This window comes from Patagioenas fasciata, chromosome 9, assembly GCF_037038585.1.
Source record: "Patagioenas fasciata isolate bPatFas1 chromosome 9, bPatFas1.hap1, whole genome shotgun sequence".
In the NCBI taxonomy this organism is placed as follows: Eukaryota; Metazoa; Chordata; class Aves; order Columbiformes; family Columbidae; genus Patagioenas; species Patagioenas fasciata.
In genome coordinates, this window is record NC_092528.1 from 26,458,112 (window position 1) to 26,482,023 (window position 23,912).

General features: G+C 39.5%; 1 protein-coding gene across 8 annotated transcripts in view; it reads left to right on the plus strand.

Annotated features, from left to right (window-relative positions):
• The window catches only part of ARMC9 (armadillo repeat containing 9), a 70,170-nt gene that overhangs the window by 18,901 nt on the left and 27,357 nt on the right, over positions 1-23,912 (plus strand). For 6 of the 8 annotated variants that reach the window (XM_071812711.1, XM_071812708.1, XM_065844903.2 and 3 more), the window contains 10 exons: positions 77-234; positions 1,752-1,850; positions 9,404-9,439; positions 16,299-16,333; positions 17,433-17,544; positions 18,474-18,566; positions 19,844-19,934; positions 20,847-20,970; positions 22,865-23,004; positions 23,805-23,881. In XM_071812711.1, the coding sequence (XP_071668812.1) occupies positions 77-234; positions 1,752-1,850; positions 9,404-9,439; positions 16,299-16,333; positions 17,433-17,544; positions 18,474-18,566; positions 19,844-19,934; positions 20,847-20,970; positions 22,865-23,004; positions 23,805-23,881 (965 nt within the window). The remainder of the gene's footprint in view (positions 1-76; positions 235-1,751; positions 1,851-9,403; positions 9,440-16,298; positions 16,334-17,432; positions 17,545-18,473; positions 18,567-19,843; positions 19,935-20,846; positions 20,971-22,864; positions 23,005-23,804; positions 23,882-23,912) is intronic. The other 2 variants (XM_071812713.1, XM_071812710.1) reach the window with 1 other exon arrangement.

Genomic DNA, 23,912 nt, shown 5'->3' on the forward strand with positions numbered 1-23,912 from the left:
TAAAAATGCCTGTGGGTTCTTCTGTCCTTTGGGTTGAAAAGGTGATGTTATTTCATTTTTATTATTCTCTTGATAGAAATGTTGCAACATCTTCATCAGCAGTTAGTGGAATCTGAGCACAGGGCCATGGCCTACCTGAAACGATTTAACAAAATGCAGGCGGACTACCGTAATCTCATTGGGGTCACTGCAGAGCTGGTGGATTCCTTGGAGGCCACAGTCAGTGGGAAGATGGTAAGAGATGACTCAGGTGTGTACTTGCTTCCCCACCCCTCAGATAATGGAGAGAGAATGCCACTAAAATGTGAATTAAACCTTGTAGTGATGAGCATTTCTGTAAGTACTGGGTCTCTTTGCTAATGAAACACAGCACTTGGAATGAGCGATTCTTCCGTCACCCTGTGTACAAGGATAAAGGTAGCACAGAGATGGGTTAAACTGTACTGGCTCAGAAATCTTGAAGACACCATCACCACCTCACAAGACATCTTGTATCTCTTGTGAGAGTCCCCTTGTGAGCTTTGAGATCAGCAGAAATTAGAGGACATTTCTGTGATAACTGACTGCAATCCAGCACACCAGAGGTGGTTGTATATTTAAAACTGCTGCCAGGTCTGTTTTAAGTTATGCTGTAGTGGAAACAGTCTTCTCATCCAAAATTTCGGTGGGGAAAAGCTTTGCTCTTTGTTCTACCAAGCAGGAACATCTTGTTGTTTGTTACTCTGCATCGGGGATCACTGCCTGCTAACATCATTACTGCAGGGGAGAGCTTGCCTGTAGGTGTGGATTTGGCTTTACAGCAGACTAGGAAAGGTATCCGCTCACGTGAGCTTTGCTAACAATAAGAAACACGTAGTCATGTATTTGCTGCCTCCCATTTCACACGTCATTGCTGTCCAAGGTGATATCCTCTTACCCTCTGCGGTGAAGGAACCGTGCACGTGTTATTTGTTCTTGCAGATGCTTGTTTAATTTTCCTTGTAAGCTTTGTCCTGGACAGTCATTTGATCCTTCCCAAGTGTGTCCAGCTGAGGGTGCTCTTTCGTTATGCATCTTGGTTACTGATAAAATCAAGTTGAAGTTACAGCATTCAGAATTTGAAGGGTTTTGTTGTCTTGCTACAGGTCTGAGAATATCAGGAGTGTCCCCTTTCCCATTGCTATAATCTGTTTTCTCACCTCTGTTCTGGGGAAGCTAAATTCTGAAATTTGGCAGTTCTACTGTGGTGTAGATTTCCCAAAATAAAACCTAAACCCACTGAGATGTTTTGCACTGAAACATGATGTCCCATGCTGTATAATTCGTATTTATTCTCTCTGCCGTACAAGAGAGTTGTGTAAGTTCTGCTCTTTAGCTGGACAACACATCAGTAAATCATTGCGTAAGTCTAAAGCATAAAACCGCTTCATACTTACTGTTGGAGAACTTACCTTTTGATTGAGGAAAATCTGTATGCCAACACAGGTGACAAATTCCATTTTAATTCTAGACTCTCAGAAAGTGTTCAGTGTTTGTTTTGTGAATAGCATAACTATCCCCAGATGTAGAGATTTTACAGGTTTTAAGTTTCTGAACAGAACTGTAATTACACTGTATACTTTGTGCTTGTGTCAATGAGTCTCAGGTGTGTGGTTTTTGTTTTTTAATCTTAAACAAAACAAAAAACCAAAGAACAACAACAACAAAGAACTTACCGTAGAAAGTGTAACTTTTATTTAATCCTGTTCTCTCTTATGTTTCCTAATTTTTAGATCACACCAGAGTATCTTCAAAGTGTTTGTGTTCGCTTGTTCAGCAATCAGATGAGACAAAGTGTAGCTCACAGTATTGACTTCACAAGGCCTGGAACTGTAAGTATTAATGTTTGGGGGTTTATACATAACTGTCTCAAAAGACAATACCACTTAAGCTCTATATTGAACAGTGAATGTGAGATAGTAAAAGCAAAACATAATGTATCCAAACTTGTGTAAGAATATGGTGATACATAAGGTTTTATTGATCTCAAATGCTGGTGAATAAGTTATGCAGTCATAGCTGCAGAAGTGCCATTAATTCTGTTGTTATGATAACACTAAGTTGTGTATCTGTTAAAATGCTAACTGGATGTTTTAAAAGAAACCCAAACCCTAAAACTAATGTACTGACTGTGGTTTGATGGCACATCTTAGCCATTTAATTTAGCTGAATGGTGTTGCTCTGTTCCTTTCTGCTGTCAGTGGTGCTCCTATAACGCTATGGTGAATTGGCTTAGCCATCAGACAGGATCATGAGAACAAGCAAGGAAAACAGGAGGAAGGGAGGACTTGCCTTTTTTGTAAGAGTTAGTTGTTAGATGCCAGACCTAAGCCACCTTGTTGATGTACATGATGGACTTTAACACCTCATACCTTAGGATCTTTGCTCTTATTGATAAGCAGCTCAGGATGCCCCAGGGATTTTTTTTCCCATTCCACCAGCTTCTTGTTCCTTTTTAGGTGGGTGCCATGCCCATTGATGTTCTGCTCAATCTCTTCTGCTGAAATGGAGAGGGAGCGTTTTGGGTTTTTTCAGCATCAGAACCAGCTTAGGATAGTTTCTAGTGTCTGTGAAATGTGCCTGTGAAATTTTATAGGACTTAATGATGGTATAAGAGCTCTTCAGTGGTACAACCTTTTTTAATACCTAGCTTGTTCAAATTTTTCAGATAAATGTTACATTAAAATGCATTAAAACATTTTAATATTTAAAATATTGTGTGCCACCACTTTACAAAGCCAAGCCAAAGTCACGAACTATGCTTACTATTTTTGCCATGGCAGACATTCACGTGTACTTAACTTTGTAGTAGGAGAGCTTGGTGAAGTGTCAAAGGAAAAGCAGAATAAGATAAGATTCTTGGTCCTTATTCTAGCCAAAGTTTTTCATAACGATGACACCATGGGTACATCTTGTTCCTCTTGAAAGTCTGTTACAGAATGATGAAGAGATAACAAAAATGCTCTCTTTTTTTTTCCTATGTGCTAGTATTTTCAGAGATAAATGTTATTCCTCATTGCTCTTCAAGCTGTTCTAAATGCCCTCATTTCCCTGTTAGTGGTCAGAAGTCCTTTGTCTGACTAGCGGTGGATTTAGGAGGTGCACTCTTAGCAGCTTTTGCCAACTGCATATCCCAGAGTTTTGGGAAGGAACTGTTTGTCTGCTACCTGAACATGAGGGGCTGCCTGGAACTCCTCTCTCCTCAGTTTTACACCACGTCCGTGGTGCATGGTTATACCATCTCCCACCTCATATTGTAGCCCCCCCCTTTTTATTCTAACCAACAATTTTCAGGGGTCTTCCCTTTTACCCTGCCAATGGCTTTCTGAGATAAGGCTTTATATAGCCCCAAAGTCTTCTGCAGTTTTGCCAACTGTGTGTCTCCCAGTTCCCCTTCTCTGTACTGAGAGCATCCATTCTGCACAACCAAGTCCCCTCTTCTGTCTGTTCCTGCTCTCTGCTTGCATCAAGGCTTCTCTTTTTCTCCTGGGCTTTCAAGGTGCTCCACTTGCCCAGGGTTTCACTCCTATTGTTTCTTTTCTTTCATAAGTTGATCCTCTGATCTCTTGAACCTTTTTGGGAAGTGGGCAGAGGGCAGTGTGTCATCCTTGTGCAAGGTGCTGATTCTCTGCAAAGAGCTCAGAAGTGGCACAGAAGTGGCTGAAGCTGTGTCTTCACTGATAAAAGCAGGTGGATTATTGCTAGGCTGCATATGCCTTTCTGCACCCCCATCACATATGCTATTTTAGCATAAGCACCTGTCCTTGTATGGTTTAGCCTTCAGGTATAGGCATCTGTTTCCTTCTCTATGGAAAAAAAAAAGACTTTCAAGAGTTTTAAGAACAATAAGGGATTGTTGAAGAGGTGGGTAAGCAACAGTGTATAAGCACAATATTTCACCCAAAATCTCTGTCACTGGAGGTTTTTAGGAACAAGGTAGACCAACAGTTACCATTTAGCAGGGATGGCTGATGCTTTGGCTGCTCCTCCAGGGCAGGTTAGCTGAGCACTCACAATCTCTTGCAGCCATATTTTCCGTGCTTCCTTCTGCTAAAAGATGCTCAACTGTGGAATTATTGTTCATCTTATGCATTGTGTTTGTTTACTCCTGCTTCTGTAAAAGTGTCGCTAAAAGCATTTCTGTTCCAGAAGCACATTTGCCACTATATTTATGCCACTATAGCCATTTTAGCACCGTTTCCAGCTATGTAGGTAGGTCAGAGAAAGAGGATTTGGTGGTGGTTGATTTTTTTTCTCTCCTGGAAGCAAATTTTTGCCTCCTTTCTGTCCCAAATTAGCCAGGTTAAGCTGAGTAAAGCTGTGTTCTTCTGACACAGTTGTATCTATTTTTATATGGAGGTTTTACTGGCATAACTATTTCTGTGTGCCTTTATGGCTCCTTTACCCGCACTATTTGAGGCAGTTGCTGTGTTAGCAAAGTTGTCCAGCGAAGGACCAGGACAGTTATAGCAGTCATTCTGTTTAGATCAAGGGTTTAGGTCACTCCATGACAGTGAGGTTATAGTAGCTACTGCGGTCAAAATCCGATGTTGTTTCTATAAGCAAACCCACACACTCAGGCTGTCTGAGGCATTAGCCTTATTTTGGAGAGCTAATGGCAGCCTTCACTTATAGACCTTTGCTGCATCACAATCCAGTTTCCTCATCTTATCCTTTTGTCCACACTTGATTGGTTGTATTTCCTTGTTTATTTATCATGTACAGAGTTCTGGTTTTATACATGAACAGCAAACACTTGAGACACGAATGAGTACAAGAAGAAAAAATACAGCTCATCTTCTGAGAAGAAAAATGAGGCTCTTTCCTCATCATCCCAAAATACTTCTAACCACTCCCTGCCTCTTTTGATTCAGGAAGGCAGATACAATAGACTAAAAACCAAATTCTGACTGTTGGCCACTAAGGCATCCCATTACTTTTTCTTCAAGGTTTCCAAGTACCTCATTGTTATACACTTAGATGTTATTGTTCTGTTCTTAAGTGGTTTCAGGTTTTTGCGTAAGTTTTGGAATAAAGCTGGAGGCATCGTGACCCAGACTAAGTAGTAGCATGAGTTTGCAGCATCTGTGCTGGATTTGTGTTGGAAGGTCCCTTCCAGTTTTGCTCAAAACTAATTAGAGACACTGGAGTGTGTTCTTTCCAGCTACTCCATTTCACAAAACTACTCCTGCTGTAAGGGGCAGTCCCCTGTATAATTGCAGAGGGAAGAGACTAGCAGAGGGGCAGCTCTTCTGCTCATCCTTACCATTAGATCACTTTGAAGGCAAGAGAAGTGAGAGGTTTAAAAGTCAACATCTATAGAGTTTCAGCAGGCATTAAATATGGTGGTTTGTTGGGGTTTTTTTCCCCACGAGTATTCAGGATTTGAACCTATCCCACTGACCTCACGAATGTCAGAAGCAAATCCTTAAATAAATTAGTTTTGGCAGATCAGTATCTCTAAATCCAAGAGCAGAAAATAAAATCATTAACAAAGAAATAATTACTTTTTTGTTGTACTGACATGCAGCCTTAAATTTCTACCAGTTTTACTTAGGGGATGAGCGGATGTGCATGACATAGTTTGGAAAGAAGAGGTGCTGGAGTTCACAGTCAGCTATACTGGCACAACTCGGGACAATCCAGGTTTGGGAGCAGGTTCTGAGAGCATAAAATGCTCAAGTGGCATCATTCTCTGAGGTGCCCCTGAAGATGTTTAAAAGGTGTGTGGATGAGGTTCTTAAGGACATGGTTTAGAGGTTGATTTGGCAGCGTTAGCTTAATGGTTGGACTTGATGATCTTAAAGGTCTTTTCCAACCAAAATTATTCTATGTGTACTTGACCTTTACAGTGTATTTTGTTAAATCAGCTACACTACACTGGTACTTTTAAGTTATACTGGGAAGGAGGGCTGTACCAGCATTGTAACCAAAATGGAGTATTGCCCAAGGAAATGAAAGGGTATGCCTTGGATTATATCCCTGGTAGCATTATTTGTCTGCAAACTTGATTTTGTTCCCAGTGCATTGTACTCTGTGCTCAATTTTTAATGTCAGGAAAGTAGTATTGTGTAATATAAAGCCTTGAGGTCTCAGGCTTTGAAATTACAATCAAGGTAGCATGTATCACTTACTAATGTGTGCAGTTATTGTACAAACATCAGCTTCCTGGTTTGCCCTCCTCTGTGGCTGTGTCCTTTCACACTGGAATAAATTGGTGTAGGGAGGACAGATCCCAGAACAAGTCTGTCCTACCAAACTGCCTTTAAGACCTGAGGCAGTGATGTCTCTCAACCAAAATACTTTCCCAGTGTAATCATACCCATGAAATCTTACTTAGCAAGGGCTTCTGGTGCTGACTGGTGCTCCGTGCTCTCTGGTGAGTTGGCTTGGATCTCACTCTTCCACAGAGTAGCTTCGTGTCTCTTGCCAGCTCTGTGACCTCCTGGGTCAGCTCCTGAGCCTGATCTACAACCCACGGACAGGATACATCTGCTGCGTGTAGTCGAGAGAGGCCACACTACTGTGTCACAGTTGGGAGATGTTTCCAAGGCTTCTCTAAAGCCCTGTTTTACCATAAAGCTTTTTTCCTAGCTGCAGTTGAATGTTATCGCCATCTTCCATCATGTCATTTGGCATGTGTGGTCCTGAATTGGGAGATAAGAAACCTGAGAGAATTGTCAGAGCAAAAGGTCTGGATCTAAGAATAGGAGATCAGAGCACCAGGTCCGACAAGTTGAGGAAACATTCATTCGAAGATTTAATTGGATTCCTGACTTTCTAGTGTTAGTTTGGACATAGTCCCCTATATCTTTTAGATGAGAGATAAGTTTTAGTTTGTTGGGTTTTTTTTCCTTTTTTTCTTTCTCATAGTGATTTGTCAGGTGGGTAAGATGGGTGTCTTGTAGTTTTTTGATGCCTGCAATTTTCTGTTTAATACACATGATGAAGCCAAGCGGATTCTGGCTCTTGATCACTGAAGTGTCGTGTATTCATTCCACATCGAAAGCAGCTCTTAAGCACAGGCTCAAGTCTTCAACCCATGAATAAATTTTCTGATTCAAGTAAGATGTACACCTTCCTGGAATTTCTGGAATTAGGGATAATGTAATAAGATTCTTTCAAGTTTGGATTAAAGGGAAGATGGGAACTGCTCGTTCAGGTGCACAGTCTGTCAATAGTCAAGGTGTGTGTTAACTACTGGAGAACCTTTCTGTGACTAGAAAGCTGGATAATTCTTTGCATACATTGCTCCTGTGTCATGGAATAGAGTAAATGCCCATTATGTTTTTACAGCTATTAAGTTTGCTTATATTTACCTGTAGCTACAATTAATTGAATTAATGTCCCTTGCAAGTCGTAGGTCTCTGTTGGCACAACTCCTGAAGGTGTGGAAAAATTACTGGTTTAGTTCTGTCACTGGACAAAAGCAGCAGCTCTTCTGTGAAGTTAAGCTGTAATTTACAAACTGTAAACAATTAGGAGTGTTTTAAACTTGCTGGTCTGTGTTTTTTCCCCTCAAATATGCTTTTTACTGCAAATGTGAACATGCCACCAAACTCTAATAGTTGGTGGCAGGTATTCTGCTTCTTGTGAAAGAGTTTTCTGCACCAGATGACCACGTGAAACCTGGGAGACAGGGTACAGAAGTTTTTCAGAGTAGTCATTCAGAGTAGATTCACCAAGTATTACATGGATGTGCGCTCTTTCTTTTAAAAATGATATGCACATTACAGCAAACAGCGTCTGCCCTAAGCAAGCGTTTTCTTAGGATGACATATATCAGTTTTCTCCATCCCTGTCCATGGGATGATTCTTCTATGTTGCCACTTAGATATGGTAAAGAAGAAATAAACTTACTTCTTTAGTTAAGCAAAGGGAGGTTCTTTTTTTCTGCTGGTGGGGTATGTGATGCCTTTTGCACAAGTTGCTGCAGGTGGTAAAACTGCCTGCGGCAACTTGGGTGAGTTTTTTGTTTGGATGAATTCCTCACCTCTAAAGTGCTGCCATCAGTAGGGGTTCCACAACCTTCTCCTGTTAATGTCATCAAATCATAGAACAGCCCAGGTTGAAAGGGACCTTGAAAGGTCTTCTGGTCCAACCTTTCACGGTTTCCTTTAATGTTAACATTTTCCTTTAGTATCATCTTTGTCTTGATGCCTGTGTACCTTTTCACTGGCTCAGGTCATGTGTGTGTTGAAATGTTCTCTCGTCGTGGTATAGGTGATTTCCTGATTTCTTTGCTCGCTTATCGATCTCTATCAATGTTGTATTTTGTCATAAATTTAAGTTTAAAATGTCTTTGCAAGGAACTGTCATATGTGTGTATAGCACTTTGAAAGCTAAAGTACTCATTCACGTCAGGGAGTTCTGAGTGTGATGGTAATAAAGAGAATAATGTCAGATTTTTAAAATTGGTTAAAGAATAGAAGGAACTTTCTTTTCTGCTCACAGTGAGGAGTGGCAAGTTTTGTATACCTTCTATATAAAGCTGTATATGTCTGTTAAAGAGGAATCTGCTGTATACAGTGTCTATGTGCTTATTCATGTGCGCAAATGTGTCTTCTAAAGTAAGTATTGGCAGGTTTGCACAAAAAGACCAGAAGCAGAGTAATTAATGTTGGTCTTATTTCATTTTGTTGAACTGTGTACTTTTATTTTGAATTAAGACTGTTCTTTTTAAATGTGAAGCTGTTCTAAGTTAAATATTTTAGTCTAAGTGAAGGGAACGTGGCATATTTTGTACTAAACCACTCAAACCATGAATTATCACTTTTTTTTTTTTAAATTATAGTAGCTAAATCTTAGGTTTCCTTCCAGAGACTTTTTCTTAATTTATCCTTGGAGCCTTTGAGGATGGGGAATTGATAACATCGCTAGAACACCTTAATTTCTCCCTCAGCTTTCATTATGTGCTGGTGAGAAACTCCGGCCAAAGCAAGTGTGGAGAACACTTGCAGCTGCTTCCTCGGGAGCTGAGCTCTCCTGATCCACACCACCATTGGTATCTCTGAGCTGCTTCAGTGTAGTGAACAACAGAGGTCACATATTCACGTAAATGTCTCAGTGCTTGGTACACAGCAATTCTCACAGTTATCACGGAATAATGTGCGGACTGGGTGTGCTTGCCAGTTGTTGAAAGGAGAACTCGTAATGTAAATATATAAAGAGAAACATGCTGATTTCAGTTCTAAACATATAGTTACATATATTAGGAGAAGAAGGTGCTTGTACTTGCCAAAGCAAATAGTTTGTTAATTTATAGCTAGTTTTGATTTATTGGTTTGGGGTTTTTTTTAGAACTGTGCATTTCTCTGTGATTTATTTCTGTTAACTTTTTTTTTTAATCTTCTTTATTTTAACGTGTGCCTGTTTGCCCATAAAGGGATATTACTCTATGAGCCCTTGTGATGACGAATATGTAAGTGTCTATATCTTTATATCCTTTCACATTGCCTGCTGCAGTCTGTCACCATCTATATTTCTCTTCATTTCCTACTGTGTAACCATTTTCAGTGCATTTTAACTTGTCGTGACATGAGCTGTATTGTTTATCAAAAGCCAAAAAATGTACAAAGCTTGGGATTTCTGCATGGAGAACACAATAGAAGTTCTAAGTAACCTCATTGCTTCATATTATGTGTAACAGCATGTCAACAAAGGAGTAGCTTTGTCCACAAGTTTTACATGTGCAATAATGTGCAATAATGTGCAAAAAGCAATTATTTCTTCTACATGAACATCAGTATATATAGCATATGCTGTCTCTGAATGTGCCCACACCAGCTGATCCCACGACACCTTTGATAACTATTATTCCTTTAGATAATACAGGAAATTGAGTTGTGCTTTTCAGAGGTGCGTCTTATTTTACACATTTGTATTCTTAATTTGTAAAGTGAAACTGCCTCTCTGTAGCAAAGATTATCAAATCGTTTCATGCAATTAAAACGGATCTTCTTCCATTGAAAACTGAAAAAGCAAGACAGTGTTCTGTATACTGCCTGGGACTTCTGTACCCCAGATGGAGGTTTGTGTTCTGGCCATGTTACAAGTACACCATAAGTATCTAATTTTGCCCGTAGTCAGCTCATTCTTTGCAAAGAGAGGAAATGAGTCCACTTCTAAGTAACTTGGTATGTAATCAATTCATAAGAGTGATTGACACCCATTCTGAAAAATGTCAATCAGTATTCTGCTTTAAAATCATCCATATTTATATTTTTTCAGCTTCCTTAGGTAAAACAAAATTTCACTTTTCAAGAAAAATTGTACCTTTTTTTTCTTTTCCAAATGTGTTCCTCACTGAATTACAGGAACCTCTGTGGGTGCTCAGCTGCCCACTTAAAACAAGATTTTGTTTTGACCGATAGTTATAGGATTAAATGGACTATTCCTTATGTGCTTTCTTTTGTCTTGACGCAGAGAACACTGCCCACATTCACCTGTGTTAAAACATCACCTGTTCCTGTTGACAAGGTGGATGGACATAATGGCCACCTTTTGCTTGATATTCAGCATTCTGCTCCCTAGCACAATGCTCTGGTTTGAGATTGAGGAAAGGTGATTGCAGATAAGAAATTCTGAATGAAATTCTCTGCTAAGCAAAAGTGTTACCTTTATCCAGGTAGCCTTAGTTATATGTAACTTCATATACGATATAGAATGTAAGAACTTGCAAGGCAGAGGTTTTATAAACTTTTTTAAAGCTATCTGACTCTAATTCAGAGGTATTTCTTGACTAGATCGTTTTCCTCTAACCTCCCCTCACTGCTTATATATAGTACTTTATTATTTTTCTGACATTTTTGTTTTGTCATTACATTATCACATAGTATTACAGTGTGACTTCTAGGTACACTTCAGCTGTGTTAGAGAACCTTTTCCATATGCCAAGTGGGAATTTTTCTAACAGGATATCTCTAGTATAAGTAAGGAAAAAAATATTGAAAACATTTGCAGATCTCTTATGAAATAAATTTGCATAGCTCCAGCAGACCTGCCAGCTTACATAAGCTCAGTCTAACCCATCCGGGGCTGCATGTAGCGGTCTTGTTGTCATTAACATATGACAAATGAGCTCAACATAAATTTGTGAGTTCTAATGGTATCTATAAATTTGCTCAAACTTCGGGTTTACTGTTCACATATTCATAATGTATCTTAGATTGTTAATTCTGAATCTGCATTGAATTTACACTGACTTCTTAAAGCACGTTTTCAGAGTGCTAACTTAGGACAGATCCTGGCTTTCAGCATTAGCCTTCAGCATATTATGAATATATACATTAAATAGCAAAGTGGAGCTGGTTTGAATGCAGAGCTACAGCATTTGATAAAATCAGTTGTGGTTTTGGCTTGCACATGCAATGCATCTGTTTTCTTTTATAAATATTGATTTTATTTTCTTTTCCCCTTTGAACTTCTTTGTTTTATTCCATGCTGTTCATATTCATACCTCGCTTGGTTCAGAAATGAAGGGCTGCCATCTGTGGCTAATCTGCATCGTGACAGAATTACTTGACTTAATACGGCACCTGGTTTGGCTTTGGCGAGAACCAGCACAAACAAAAGTCCTGCGCCATGATCCTACCAGAATGAGCTGTGCTTGGGCTGTTGTTTCCTTGTGTTTGCTTCTTTTCCTTCCCTTAAGAGCCCTTGTTTCTGCATGTGTTTCAGTTATGACAAATGATTCTGTCGCAAGATAAGCTTTGCATGAAAAGTACTTACTTTGAGATTAAGTCCACGAATGCCAAGAATCAATTACAGATGAGTCGTAAACACCCCATGTTCTTCCCACTGTTTTATTCACTGGCAATTTAAGGAATACTGTTACTCGAAAGGTTGAATTAATATTTAACCTGTTCCAGGAAAGGTAAGATTGGGGAAAGGGGTTAGGAGAGGGTACTGAGGAAATAAGTGCTTTTTAATCTGATAAAACTAAGAGGAGCTGTGTACGCATGTTGCTTGGGGCATTGTCTAGTGGTTGACATGATGATTGTGTAACGGGAAGTTACCGTTGCTATTGCAAGTACCTTGAACTCTGTTTCCCTTTCGGCCTTGGATTCATCACTTGGAGATGAAGATGATAATGTTTCTACTAGCCTTATAAGACTATTAAGAATTTACTTACTATATAGAGTGCTTTGAGGGCTATGAATGCACAGTGCTAATGGTTTTAATGAGCCCCAACTTCTTGCATCCAAATACTCTCTCAAAAACACAGTACATTTGGAGGTCTTGCACTATTGCCACAGAAATGACAAGATATCAGACTTCAGTATGTAGATTTAAGAGTGAACACTAGGAAAGAGAACAGGTTCTATAAGGATAAAAAAAGGCTGAACTGGGCTCTCTTCTAGATTTCAATATTAACCTTTTCCTCAGTTAAACGTATCCCTTTGTTCCTAAAAATAATTTTTAAAGGTTTCGCGTTTTTGTGTGTATCTGCAACACAGAAGCCCATTTTTCAAAGCACACGGCTGAAGTTTTGCAGATAATTTTAAAAGGGTTTTGTTATTAATTTGGCAGAGGGGCAGGTTTTTGTTCCTGAGAATCTCTTGCTCGTGCTTTCCATGGCAGCAGCGTGTTGAGAGGGGTGAAGGCTGGTTCAGCTGGCAGCCCCACCAGAAGTATTGCTGGGGAAAGCTTGGCTTTGGGTCAGCTGTGTGCAGAGAAGATGGTGAAGATGATCACCTTTTTGCATTGGCTAGAATATATGTCTTAAATGGCTGGAGTGTGCTGATGTAAGTAAGCCCAAGAAGTGATTTGTAGGACCCAGCTGTATTTGAGGTGTGGTTTTCATTTTGCTAAAGCTAATGCACAATTTGACAACTAAAACTTAAGGCAGCTTTGAGGGGTTAGGTTATGTAAAGATATTTAACTTGGTAAATATCCTGAGATTGGGACATCTCAGATCCATCCCAAAGAGGAGAAATGGAAGCAAACAAACAAATACTGCCTAGTGAAATGCAAAAGGAGGCGCTGGGGACAAAGAGTATTTGTTTAGGTGGGCTGACTGATAGGGAATTTATAATGTGCATTTACCCTTCCCTGTGGGGAGGAGGGCAAGGCACCTTGAATAGGAGTTAAACCAAGTTCAAGTGAAATGTTAGGATGGGTTTGTATTTCACTGTTTTAATTAGAAATGTTTATGTAAAGGGAACCATGAAATTTTCAGCAGAGTATGGGTTGTATTCTCCAGGCTTTATCTCCACCGATGTCCGTAACCCAGATATCCCATTGCCGAGAGGTAGCCTGGATGTTAAGTTGAATGGTCAGCGCTCAGTGGCACTGCATTTGGATCACTTGTTTGAAAACTAAACTGATGGAGAACCTCTTCAGACCCATTTAACGATAGATGGAGAGCGATGCTGTCCCTCGGCCCGCTGCTGCACAGAGCGCCTGTCTGACCTGAGGTGGTGTGGACCTTGACATCGTAGCCCTGCGAGCCACAGGAGAGCTGCTGGATTGCATAACTGCCAAAAAATGACCAGAAATAGAATTCTCTAGCAATATTTTACTGAAATTCTCATTCCCAGAATATTACTTAAAATAGAGGCCTAAGTAAGTTCCAAATTGGGAAATACACATACCAGAGTTGTTACTATACTCTATCTACTGTTTTTACCTTATTTTGCAGAATTATTCTCTCATAATCAAACACTGAATCTGTTGGTTTTCTGCTTGTGGTGGTTGTGTTGTGCCATGATAATTTGACTGTTTAATCACAAAATAATACTTTTTAGCTCCTGCAGACTGCCATTCATTGGCAGATCTCAAAAAACCAGCTTATTCAAGACATGGATGCCTGTATCTACTTTCCAGATGAGAAAAATGGAGGCCCAGAGATGTGAAATGACATGTTTCAGTTCTCTCTGCAGTTGGTAGCTGAATCAGGACTAGAAGCTGGTTCCTGAGACCCAGTGTGCTCTGCTGGACCAATACAGATTAGCTTATTTATGACTAATCACAATCATGTAGATGAAGCTGAAGAAAGGAAATCTCTGCCTATCACACAGTTGCATTCTTTCTGCGTATCAGTGGTGCCAACCATAGTCAGATTCAGAAACAAAGGTGCAGTGAAGGACAAACTAGCCCTGAAAAACTTCTCACCATTTCTGTTTTGCTTCATTGAACCTGACACAATATGAACTGTATCCTTATTGCTTTCCCAGAAATACCTGAGAGTGCTTCCTCCCTCCCGTGCACATTCTAGACTGATGAACTTGGGTCTGATCAGTAAAGTGTGTGCTGGACAAGAAGCTTCTCCATCTCGGTGGTCCTGTCCTCCGAGCTCCAGTGCAGGGTCCACCTCACTGTGTGGTGCCTTTTTGGTGTAGGCAAACTGCAGAGCCAAACCCTACTAAACGCTTTGCTGCGCTCTATCTGCCAGCTTGAAAAAGTAATTTGGGAATTAATAGGACTTTGTCCTCCTTGATCTGATTGATTTTTAAAAATCCAAATTTATAAAAGCTTACAAAATCTTGCCCACAAGTTGTATTTGTGTGGAAGGGTGATGCGTGTACCTTTCCCAATTATATATCCTTTGGTTAGACTTCGGTTGGACCACATTTTTCTTTCTAAAATAGCAAAGGAGTGATGGGCAAAAAGGACTTTGCTGAGAAGCAGAGAGCTTTTACATCTACACATAAATATGTCTGTTAGTGACCTGCTCTGTTGCGTTGCTCACCACTGTTCTTTGTCTTTTCATCTTCAAAGGCTCTGTCATTTCTGTAGCTTTAACATACTACAGTCACTTTCTTCCCAGTTTCCTTTAATGGAGAAGAGTGCTGGGGAAGCCAACAGAAATGATTTGCGATTTCATTGCACACTCAGGTACAAGATGATAGATTTTGACTGGAAAAACAGTTTTGTTTAAACAAAAGTTAACTGTTGATACTTATCAAAAATGCTAAGGAAAATGAATAAAAGTAAATGAGGGGAAAACAGTTTAGGTAGATAGGATGCTTTGAAAGATACATCTGTTGTGGAAAATAAACTATGATTTGAACTGCTGTCAAGACAGCTTAATTCTGAAGTGTGTGACCTATTAATTGTTTATTGTGTACAAGTCATTCATTGACTTAAATGTAATATAAATGCTTTCCAGTGTGTGTATAAGCTTATTTCACTTCTAAGAGAACAGTTCCTTGTATTACGGAGGATACCCATGCACTGGTGTGTTCAATAATATGTCAGCTGGGGTAATTCAATATTCTCTATGGTATTTCATGCTTTTTGTCTCCCAAATCCCTGTTTTAAATCTGACAATAGACATCAATTATATAGCTCCCATTGAAAGAGGGTAGGTTAGAAGAGAAGACCAGTTTTAAAGGCATAAGTGGTAATGAGAGCTTTTTTTAGAAAGTGAGCAGGTAGGTCAACACAAAGAGATGACACTGAATATTCTGCGAATATGGCATGTAGATGACATCAGAATGCATGATATGAAGCACTCTTATGCCAGAACTGCTGCTTTTTGGCTGACCCACAATTAGCTCTAGCAAAAAACATTTACTGAGGCAGACAGCTTTTGTATGGAAACTTTATATGGTGTTGACATATTTAAGTTTCATCTTATTCAGCAGTGGTGCTGTCTATGCTCCGTGCCAACTGCAGCAGAGAGGAAATATCCAGGCTTAAACTGGACTTGCCTTGGGCAGAACCACTGAGAAATGCCATGCTGTTCCATATTTGTTTTATCTGTACTAGAATACACAGTCTTATCTTTACATATTAATAGTTACATATAGGGGTACATATTAGTAGCAGCAGGCACTCTGATAACATTAGCATCAAAACAAAGAACTATGGCAAGTTTGGATGCTGTAACGTGTGCCAGGTCTCCCGTGAAATATAATTACAACTTTAAGGTATGAAAGTTTTTGAAGTCAGTAAATGTGTTTAGAAAGTTCTTAATACTCATCAGTGGGCTTTGGATGGTAGTTTCTACTCACTTCTTCTATTTTTTTCTATGCTTCAAGTGTAGGTAATTTTTAGAGTATGACAGTGAAGGTAACATAGCCAGATCATAGCAAAAGAGGTTTTTACCTGTGTGACGCTTTAAGGGAGAAGAAAGATAAACACTGCAATCTTCTCTTCCTTTAGCTGTGTTTCTATTTTGCAACATAGGTTTTATAGTAAAAGAACGCCAAAACCTCAGTGAGAGGATTCACTGTGGACATCAGTAGTAACAGTGTTGGTGTGGAATTTGGACTAATCTAGAATTTGGACTAATCTGTTGTGGTTTCTTTCTTTTCTCTCTTTTTCTGATCCAGGCTTCCACAATGTTAAGAGCATCTTTAGCCCCTGCGTAAGTATTTACTGCTGAGCTTCAGGTACATCTGTAGAGAAGAGGAGGAAGGGTTTCGGAGCTGGAGTGCGCTGCCCCTTGTCTGCAAATGGGAATCGCTCATCCTCTGTGCGCTTCCTCTGATCTCAGTGTAACCCTGCAGGCAGATATTGTGTGATCTGTATTCTTCTGTTGGGCAGGCTCAGTAACATCCAAATTTCAGCAGGATGTTGCTAATCCAGTAAATTTGCTGCTCCACACCTGTGAGCTGGTTGCTGTGTTTTCTTTACAGTTTCCGCACAGCACGGTCCTGTTATTGTAATTGGTTTGCTTCTCACAAATCCAGGAAAAGGGGAATCAATCACGTGGATTTTTGGGTGCCTCAAGTTCAATTTTTTTTGTGACTAACTTAATAATTTTTTTGCTTATAAGATTACATAGAGATGGTATATCTGAGGTGAAGGTTTTATTTTTGAGGTAATGTTTTGATCCTTCTGTTGTTTACAATATATTTAAAGAGACAATTATATGTATAACAGAAAATCTGTTTTGAAAAGTAGTAGGATAGGAAGATAGGAGTAAAAAATGTTTAGTGGAATATATTTAAATATTAAAAGTAGAGCATTGACTGGAAGCAATTTTTTAAAGTGAAACTTCTGTTGCAATGTTAAAACTCAAAATAGAAAGATAGTACTGGTGCATGGAAAGTGGTCTTGTATGAAGTCTTACATTAAGCCAGCATAGCCCAGCCTGTAAAAGTCCGACCTTCCACCTTTGCCTTGGAGAAGACATTTCTGTGTGCACGGGGGCTCAGTGCTGAAGTTGGAGCTGCAGCTTGTTACCGTGTCTTTTTATACCCAAGTGCTAAGAGGCACAACCTCGTGATCCACACAGAGCAAAAAGGATGTTGCTGTACTGTCCTGTGCCACTAAAAAGCTCAGAGCATCAATTGAAAAAGTCTGTTCTCACACGGTAATGGTAATAAAAGCAACAAAGGTGTAAAAAAGTGGAAGCTCTTTTCCTGAAGCAGCCTTCCTGTTTTGGCTCTTCTCACCTCGGTAACATCAACTGTGCTGAATAAGGAGAGTTTTGATTAATGTATCTCCCATTTGCATTGTAGGAAGATGCAGGATGTGCCATTGTTGCCCTCGTTGGATTACGAGAAGCTGAAGAAAGATTTGATTACAGGGAACGATCGTCTCAAGGCCTTCTTGCTGCAGGCTCTGCGCTGGGTAAGGGAGAGGAAGAGGCCTCTGCAGAAATAAAGAAATAGGTCCCTTCCGGAGGGATCCAGTATTAAAATCCATCTTAAGAGCAGGATGATGGTTCTGGTGATCAGTTCAGCATTACAGGCAACTTCTCTCTTTGTCAGTGAAGCTGGCTAAGGCTCTTCAGATGGTGAAGAAAGCCCAGTCAAGTAGGCATCTATTTCTAGCAGTTTTGTTCTTATCTGAGGAAAGCCAGAGAAGAATTCCTGGGATCTTCAGTGAAAGTAATTTCTGATGTTTCTTCAAATAAATTGTTGTTGGTTTAGGCAGTTCATTTTCCCATGTGTTGCCCCATTTTAAATTTATGTAAGTATTGCTGTATCCAAGACATGCCTGACTCTAATCACCAATTGTCCTTTATAATCAAAGTATCCTACAAGAGCATATGATTTGGTTGACTCAGATCATATAACGATATTTCAGAAAAATTAAAGGTGACAACAGGAAGTTACCTTTTCCTGCTGAAAAGGAAGCTGATGGGTCTGAAACGACAGATGTGAAAGATGATCATAGTGGAATTCTGATCAAGCTTCAGTGTTCATTTTCACATAAGAAAACACCTGACCGCTGGTTCTTCTAGCCCGGTACTCTGTCTCAGATGTTTTAGAAAGGACCACATCTGAGCTATTAAAGGGGGTTTTTAACTTTATGGGAAGTAATGCTGCATCCTTCCTGTATGGAGAGAGATGGCAGCTCCCAAGTAGCAGTTTAGTAATGGATCATTGAGCTGAGGTCAGGTCAGTCCATCTCTTTCCCTTAGATCACTGAGGCAGAATTCCTTCTCCCTGTGAGAAGAGGTTTCTCAATTATGGGGTATCGGCACCTTTAAAATCTTGAGTGGTCATCAATTCGCGTTGCCATTTATTCTTTTGACTGGTTGTTATTTATCTTAGCGCTTGACAACATCACATCCTGGAGAGCAGAGAGACACTGTCCTGCAAGCCTACATCAATAACGACCTCCTAGACTGCCACAGCAACTCTCAGGTCAGCTGGAAAGGGTTTTCCCCCAACTTGCCTCTGATATTGCTCATTTGTTTCTGTAAAGTGCTGACCAGAAAAATTTATCACTCTGGAAGGGGGGAAAAAAAAGTAGTAATGCCAGAATTATAGGATATGTTTAACTTCTGCATCCCAGTCTTTAAATGCGATGGGCAGAGCTTTGCATTACAAGAGCTCTCAGTGTGGATACAACTCTTGTAGACAGGTGGAAGTTTGTCACTGTGCTTGATGCCAGTGAGTTGAGCAGAAGCCTCCTGAGCCCCTTACTTAGAAATAAACTCTTGCATATCAGATGCTGTATCTCTTTTTGAGTGATTGTGTATTGTTAGATAATACTTTCAATCCATTCCACTGATCTAGGATAAGAACTAAATTAGGACTTCAGTCTCAATAGCCCTATCAAATATCTGATTATGTGCTTGTAATAACATGTTCAATAGTATTTAAATGAATTTGGAACAAATTGTTACCTTTATTTAGAAGGGGGAATTGCGGGTGTGTTGATTTTGAAAGATTGCTTCGGTCACTTGTAATCCACTACTATTACTAACAAAAGTGCAACTTTTTAATTTGTAATAGTGAATTTTGTGCACAGTTGATTTCCCCAGTTGTTTGAAGCAATGGACCTACTTGTTACATTGTGGGACCCATTGTGGTTGCAACAGTAACTTGTACCACTTTAAAAGTTAAAAGGGTTATTAAACCAATGATCTGTTTTTCTCCCTGTAAATTTCCATAAGAGGGAAGTTATGTGTAGGTAATGCCTGAAGTAAAACAGATTAAAAATCATTTGCAATGTGATGTTCTTGCTAAGTTACTGAGCTGCTTTCCCCTGCTCTTAGTTGTCAAACAAAAGCATTCCTATTCAGGTATCATTACTACATTTAAACTCGTCACAAAATTAGATATTTACTTTTGTCACTGACTAAATATTAATTTTAGATACCAGCTTTAACTGATAACTGTGTTGGTTCATTATAATGCTCACCCTGCACCATGGAGCTTAATAGTGTTTTAACACACAGAACTGAGGAGCTGAAATGTGCTTATTTGTTCATTTTCCATCTCTCCCTCAGCCCCTTGCCAATAAAACAATATATATATATTAAGATAAAAATATATTAAGACAAAAATATATTAAGATATTGATATGCATTCAAAGTTTGTTTAGTGTGAAAATTTAATGAAGCTTTTCAAACATTATAGAAGACTAGCTTTGGTTTTTTCCTCCTTTGAGTTTTTATTAATGTTTGTTTTTTCAGAGAAGTGTTCTCAAATTACTACATTCGAAGAGTGAGGTAGTCAGACAGTATATGGCAAGGCTCATCAATGCTTTTGCTTCACTGGCAGAAGGTAAGAGATTCACTGCAAAGAAAGCGAGCATTTTCATATAATGCAGGGTTATAGATACTTCACAAATACATGTCACTGCATGTGGAGATTTAGAGCCCTATTGGCACCCTTTTCCTAGGGATTCACTGACTTTTGTTACATGCATTCCAGACAGTTTTTCAGTATCTGGAAAGTTTTCATTTTGACACTGTATATTCAGCATTTCTGACTCCTTTTGATGATTTGCGGTCTATGTGGGAATTTACTCAGGTGCTGCCTTTAATATAGTCTTCAGTCTCTTCAGGAGGGTGAAAATAATAATAATTACAAAATCCATGTTAATTAAAGGTCCTATAGGCAGAACTGCTACCAGGCTGTATAACAGTAGTTAGTGCAGCTGCTCTTTTATCTTCCTGGTACTCACCTGAATAAACCTTTGTGTGTCACTGCTATTTGAGATATATACATACATATATATATATATATATGTATGTATGTATATGCAGTTTTGTATCTCTGCCTGTCCCAAATTAGCCCTTGGTCTGGTGCCACTTAAGGAACTAACTATTGCTAGGAGCTGCAATCCCATTTGAAGTCAATAGCAGTAGGGCACTTCACTTTCCCAAGCTCTTGGAACATCTCTGCTTTTTTCCTAGAGCGTACAGAACTGTGACAGGTCAGAAAGCATGTCCTGAAAGAGGAATGGTGGATTCTTTGCGATACTAATTTGGTCTCTAATGCCCCAAGTGGCTGCGTTGAATGCAATTGGTCTGCTAGATTACTTATTCGTACAGGTTTGTTTGGGTCTTGGCACCACATTGTGGCTTGTCAAGAAGACACTGAGGTCAATCCTGCTTGCTTTTCCAAGGAGAGGGAGCTCTTCTGTCATGAGCTGATATCTCAGCATCTGTTCTTTCACTGCTTTTGCACCAGGTCGTGTCTACCTTTCTCAGAACCCCATGTTGCTGCAAATGCTGGAGGAGAGACTGAAAGCTGAAGACAAGGATTCCCTTACATGGGAGAATGTTCTGGGGGCTCTGCAGAAATTCAGCCTCAGGTGATGAAAGCACAGCACACAGTGGTGACAGCAGGAGAGGAAATGCAGGCTATTTGGGCTCTGTTCAGGGAGAAAGAAGAGCACTTGATTTTCCCATAACAATCATCAGAACCTCTGCTGACTGATGAAAGCAGTGTCATTTATTATGGAGGAGAACTCAGTTTTGCTGACTGAATTAACCTGACTTCCTACCAGCTGTCAAGACTCAAGTAAATGTACATCTCCTGCCACAGCCTTCTGTGCTTTATGTGTATTCCTTAACTGAACAAAGTTAAAATCTTAATGGAGAAAGTTCTGAAGACACCACATAGAAAAAAGAGTTACATTACATTCCAAAGCATAAGGTTTTCATTATCCTTTCTGCAAACATTTTTCAGGGATTTCATCCTCATCCTGTTGATCCTCTTTCCTGGAGCTGTCTATGGATGGGCTGTGTTCTCTCTTATTTTTGCCCTAGCAGTCTGTCTCAAGTGCCCACCACAAAAGGAATACACAAAAGCAGTAAAGGGCATGATGTTGCTGTCATTTATCAAATAAATATGATCTAGGAACTCTGTTTTCACCGTACTTGGGAAGACTGTTCAGCACTGAATAGTTAACTAAATGTGAGGAGGTATATGGATGTATTACGCTTTTGTTATTCTCATTCATGCTTCTTCTGAATTAAGACTGCAAGCGTTGGTTTGGGATTCTTTAAAATTATTTGTTTCTTTGGCTGTGTTGAAGAATGAAGGCTGCTTTTGGATTTGCTTCATTTAGAACTTGTCTAGATGAAGCACATGTAAACGTGCTTTGGGTAGAATTCTGCACTGCTTCCTGACACGATACCTTATACTGCTTGAAATCCTAGCCCAGTCTTAGAGAAAATTATGTTTTGATTAAAGCAGTTGTTCGTAGTACAAGTCATTTTGAATTTTGTGGCCTAGACATTAAGCTACTTAAAATCTGAAAGTTTTTTACTTTCTAAAAAATAACAGTTAATCTTATAAAGGTTAATTCCAGATACTTGACATGATGGACTTTCTTGCTTTGAATGTGTGGTGGGATGCTCCCTTGTTTTGCTCAGTCCATCCCATAGACCTGCTGCAAGATCCAGGACTGAGGAAGCATATGAACTTTCAAGAGTAATCCAGATCCCAAGTACCAAAACCAGGAAAATACCTGCTTTGATTTTTGTACCTTAGACTTACTGCCAATTGGAAATAATGTTTTTAAAGATGGTGTTCTTCAGTAAAACCTTTCTACCAGTATATAATTATTTTTTTCTATTGTAAAGTGAGGAATTTCTGCAGTAGGAGAGCACAGTTGACCACCTGGCACTTTATTCAGTGTACTCTTCAATGGCACCTGCAGGTTGAGTTAAAAGAATACATGCTTTAAGAATCTCTAGAGGAAAGAGCAAATAGATTTAAGCAAAAAATCTCATTTGTCAAATCAGCAGTACAAAAGTGCTATAGTGCTACGGGTACCTATGGCAGAAGTAGTAATTAATTTGTTTTATGGGTCTGTTCTGTGTAGCTGGCTTTTTTTACCACTTTGAAGACAATTGAAAATGCAGTTTTAGGTGGTTAGAAGCCTTAGAAAACAATGAAGAAAGCTACCTCAGTAGCCTGCAGGTTTAAAAAAACCCAAAACAAACCACAAAAAAAACAACTCACCCAACAACCTTTTAGTGCTCTAACCCTGCGGGAATCCGCATCTTCCATTTCTTCAGGCTTTGTTAATTCCTTAGTTTAGTTGATTCTGCCAAAATGGATAGTTGGGGGGTGGTTTGTTGACAGGCTAGTGTATAGCGGGTAGATGAAGTAGGGTTTTAATGTGCTTATATTTGCTATAAATGTATTTGCAAGCTTTTTGTCTGATGTTTGTGGGCCTTTTGTTCTTTCGACCGTAGGCGTGCGCTGCAGTCGGCCATGATCAGCGATGGGCTCATCTTCTGGCTGGTCGATGTTCTCAGGGACTCGGATTGCCTGTCGGATTACACGCTGGAGTATTCCGTTGCCTTGCTCATGAATCTTTGTCTGCGCAGTGCAGGTGTCTCACATTTTGAATTACAACCTTATTCCAAGGAATGGATAGGGAAGGTTGTGAATCTTTTTTTTCTGGTATACATGGATTCTTTCAAGTGACTGCAATTAGTAGCAGGGACTTATGTGACCAGAGATATCTGGGTGTTATAACCAATGTTTTTGAGCAGATCTCTTTCCCAATAATCCCAAACAATGGAGGTCAGCTTCACCAAAATCTAAAGAATTAAGTAAGCAGTTAATCAATGGAACCCTCTAAGATTCTTTTTTTGTATCCGTATGTGTGGACTGCCATTCCTGTATGCAAGGCCCACTTTTCAAAGGACGCTTTATACTTGTATTAGAGATTCATCTGTATAAAAGAAGGTCAGAACTGAGTGATGAATAATGGCGAGAAACGTAACCTTCACTTGCATGCTTCACTTCTACAATACAAAGATTACCCCACCCCCAGAAAATAAGGTCCTGTCAACGTCCAAGAGACTTAAAAGGAGCTTAAAGTAAGTTTTGTTTCAAAAACGAAAGTAAGGTAGGGTGAAGAATTAACTGCTTGCCATAAGCAAGATAATGGCTTTGTTAAACTGCTAAAAATCCCTTTGTATTGCATCCTGTCCAAGACTAAAACTGTGTAAATCCAGAGTAACTCCACTGGTTTCAGCTCAGTTATACTGAGCAGCATTTGGCAGGAACAAGGAACAATCTTGCTCCCTGTAAATTATATTTAGTACTGATTTTAAGAAGCAAGTAAGAAGCTTGCTCTGATCATTATATTTTTTTCAAGCACATTTATGTTTTCTCACTTTGCAGGAAAGAAAACGTGTGCAAGGATCGCAAACCATGTGCTCAAAGTTCTCTCTGATCTTCTTGGCCATGAGAATCATGAGGTATTTGTACAGCAAACTCTGGGTTAATGAG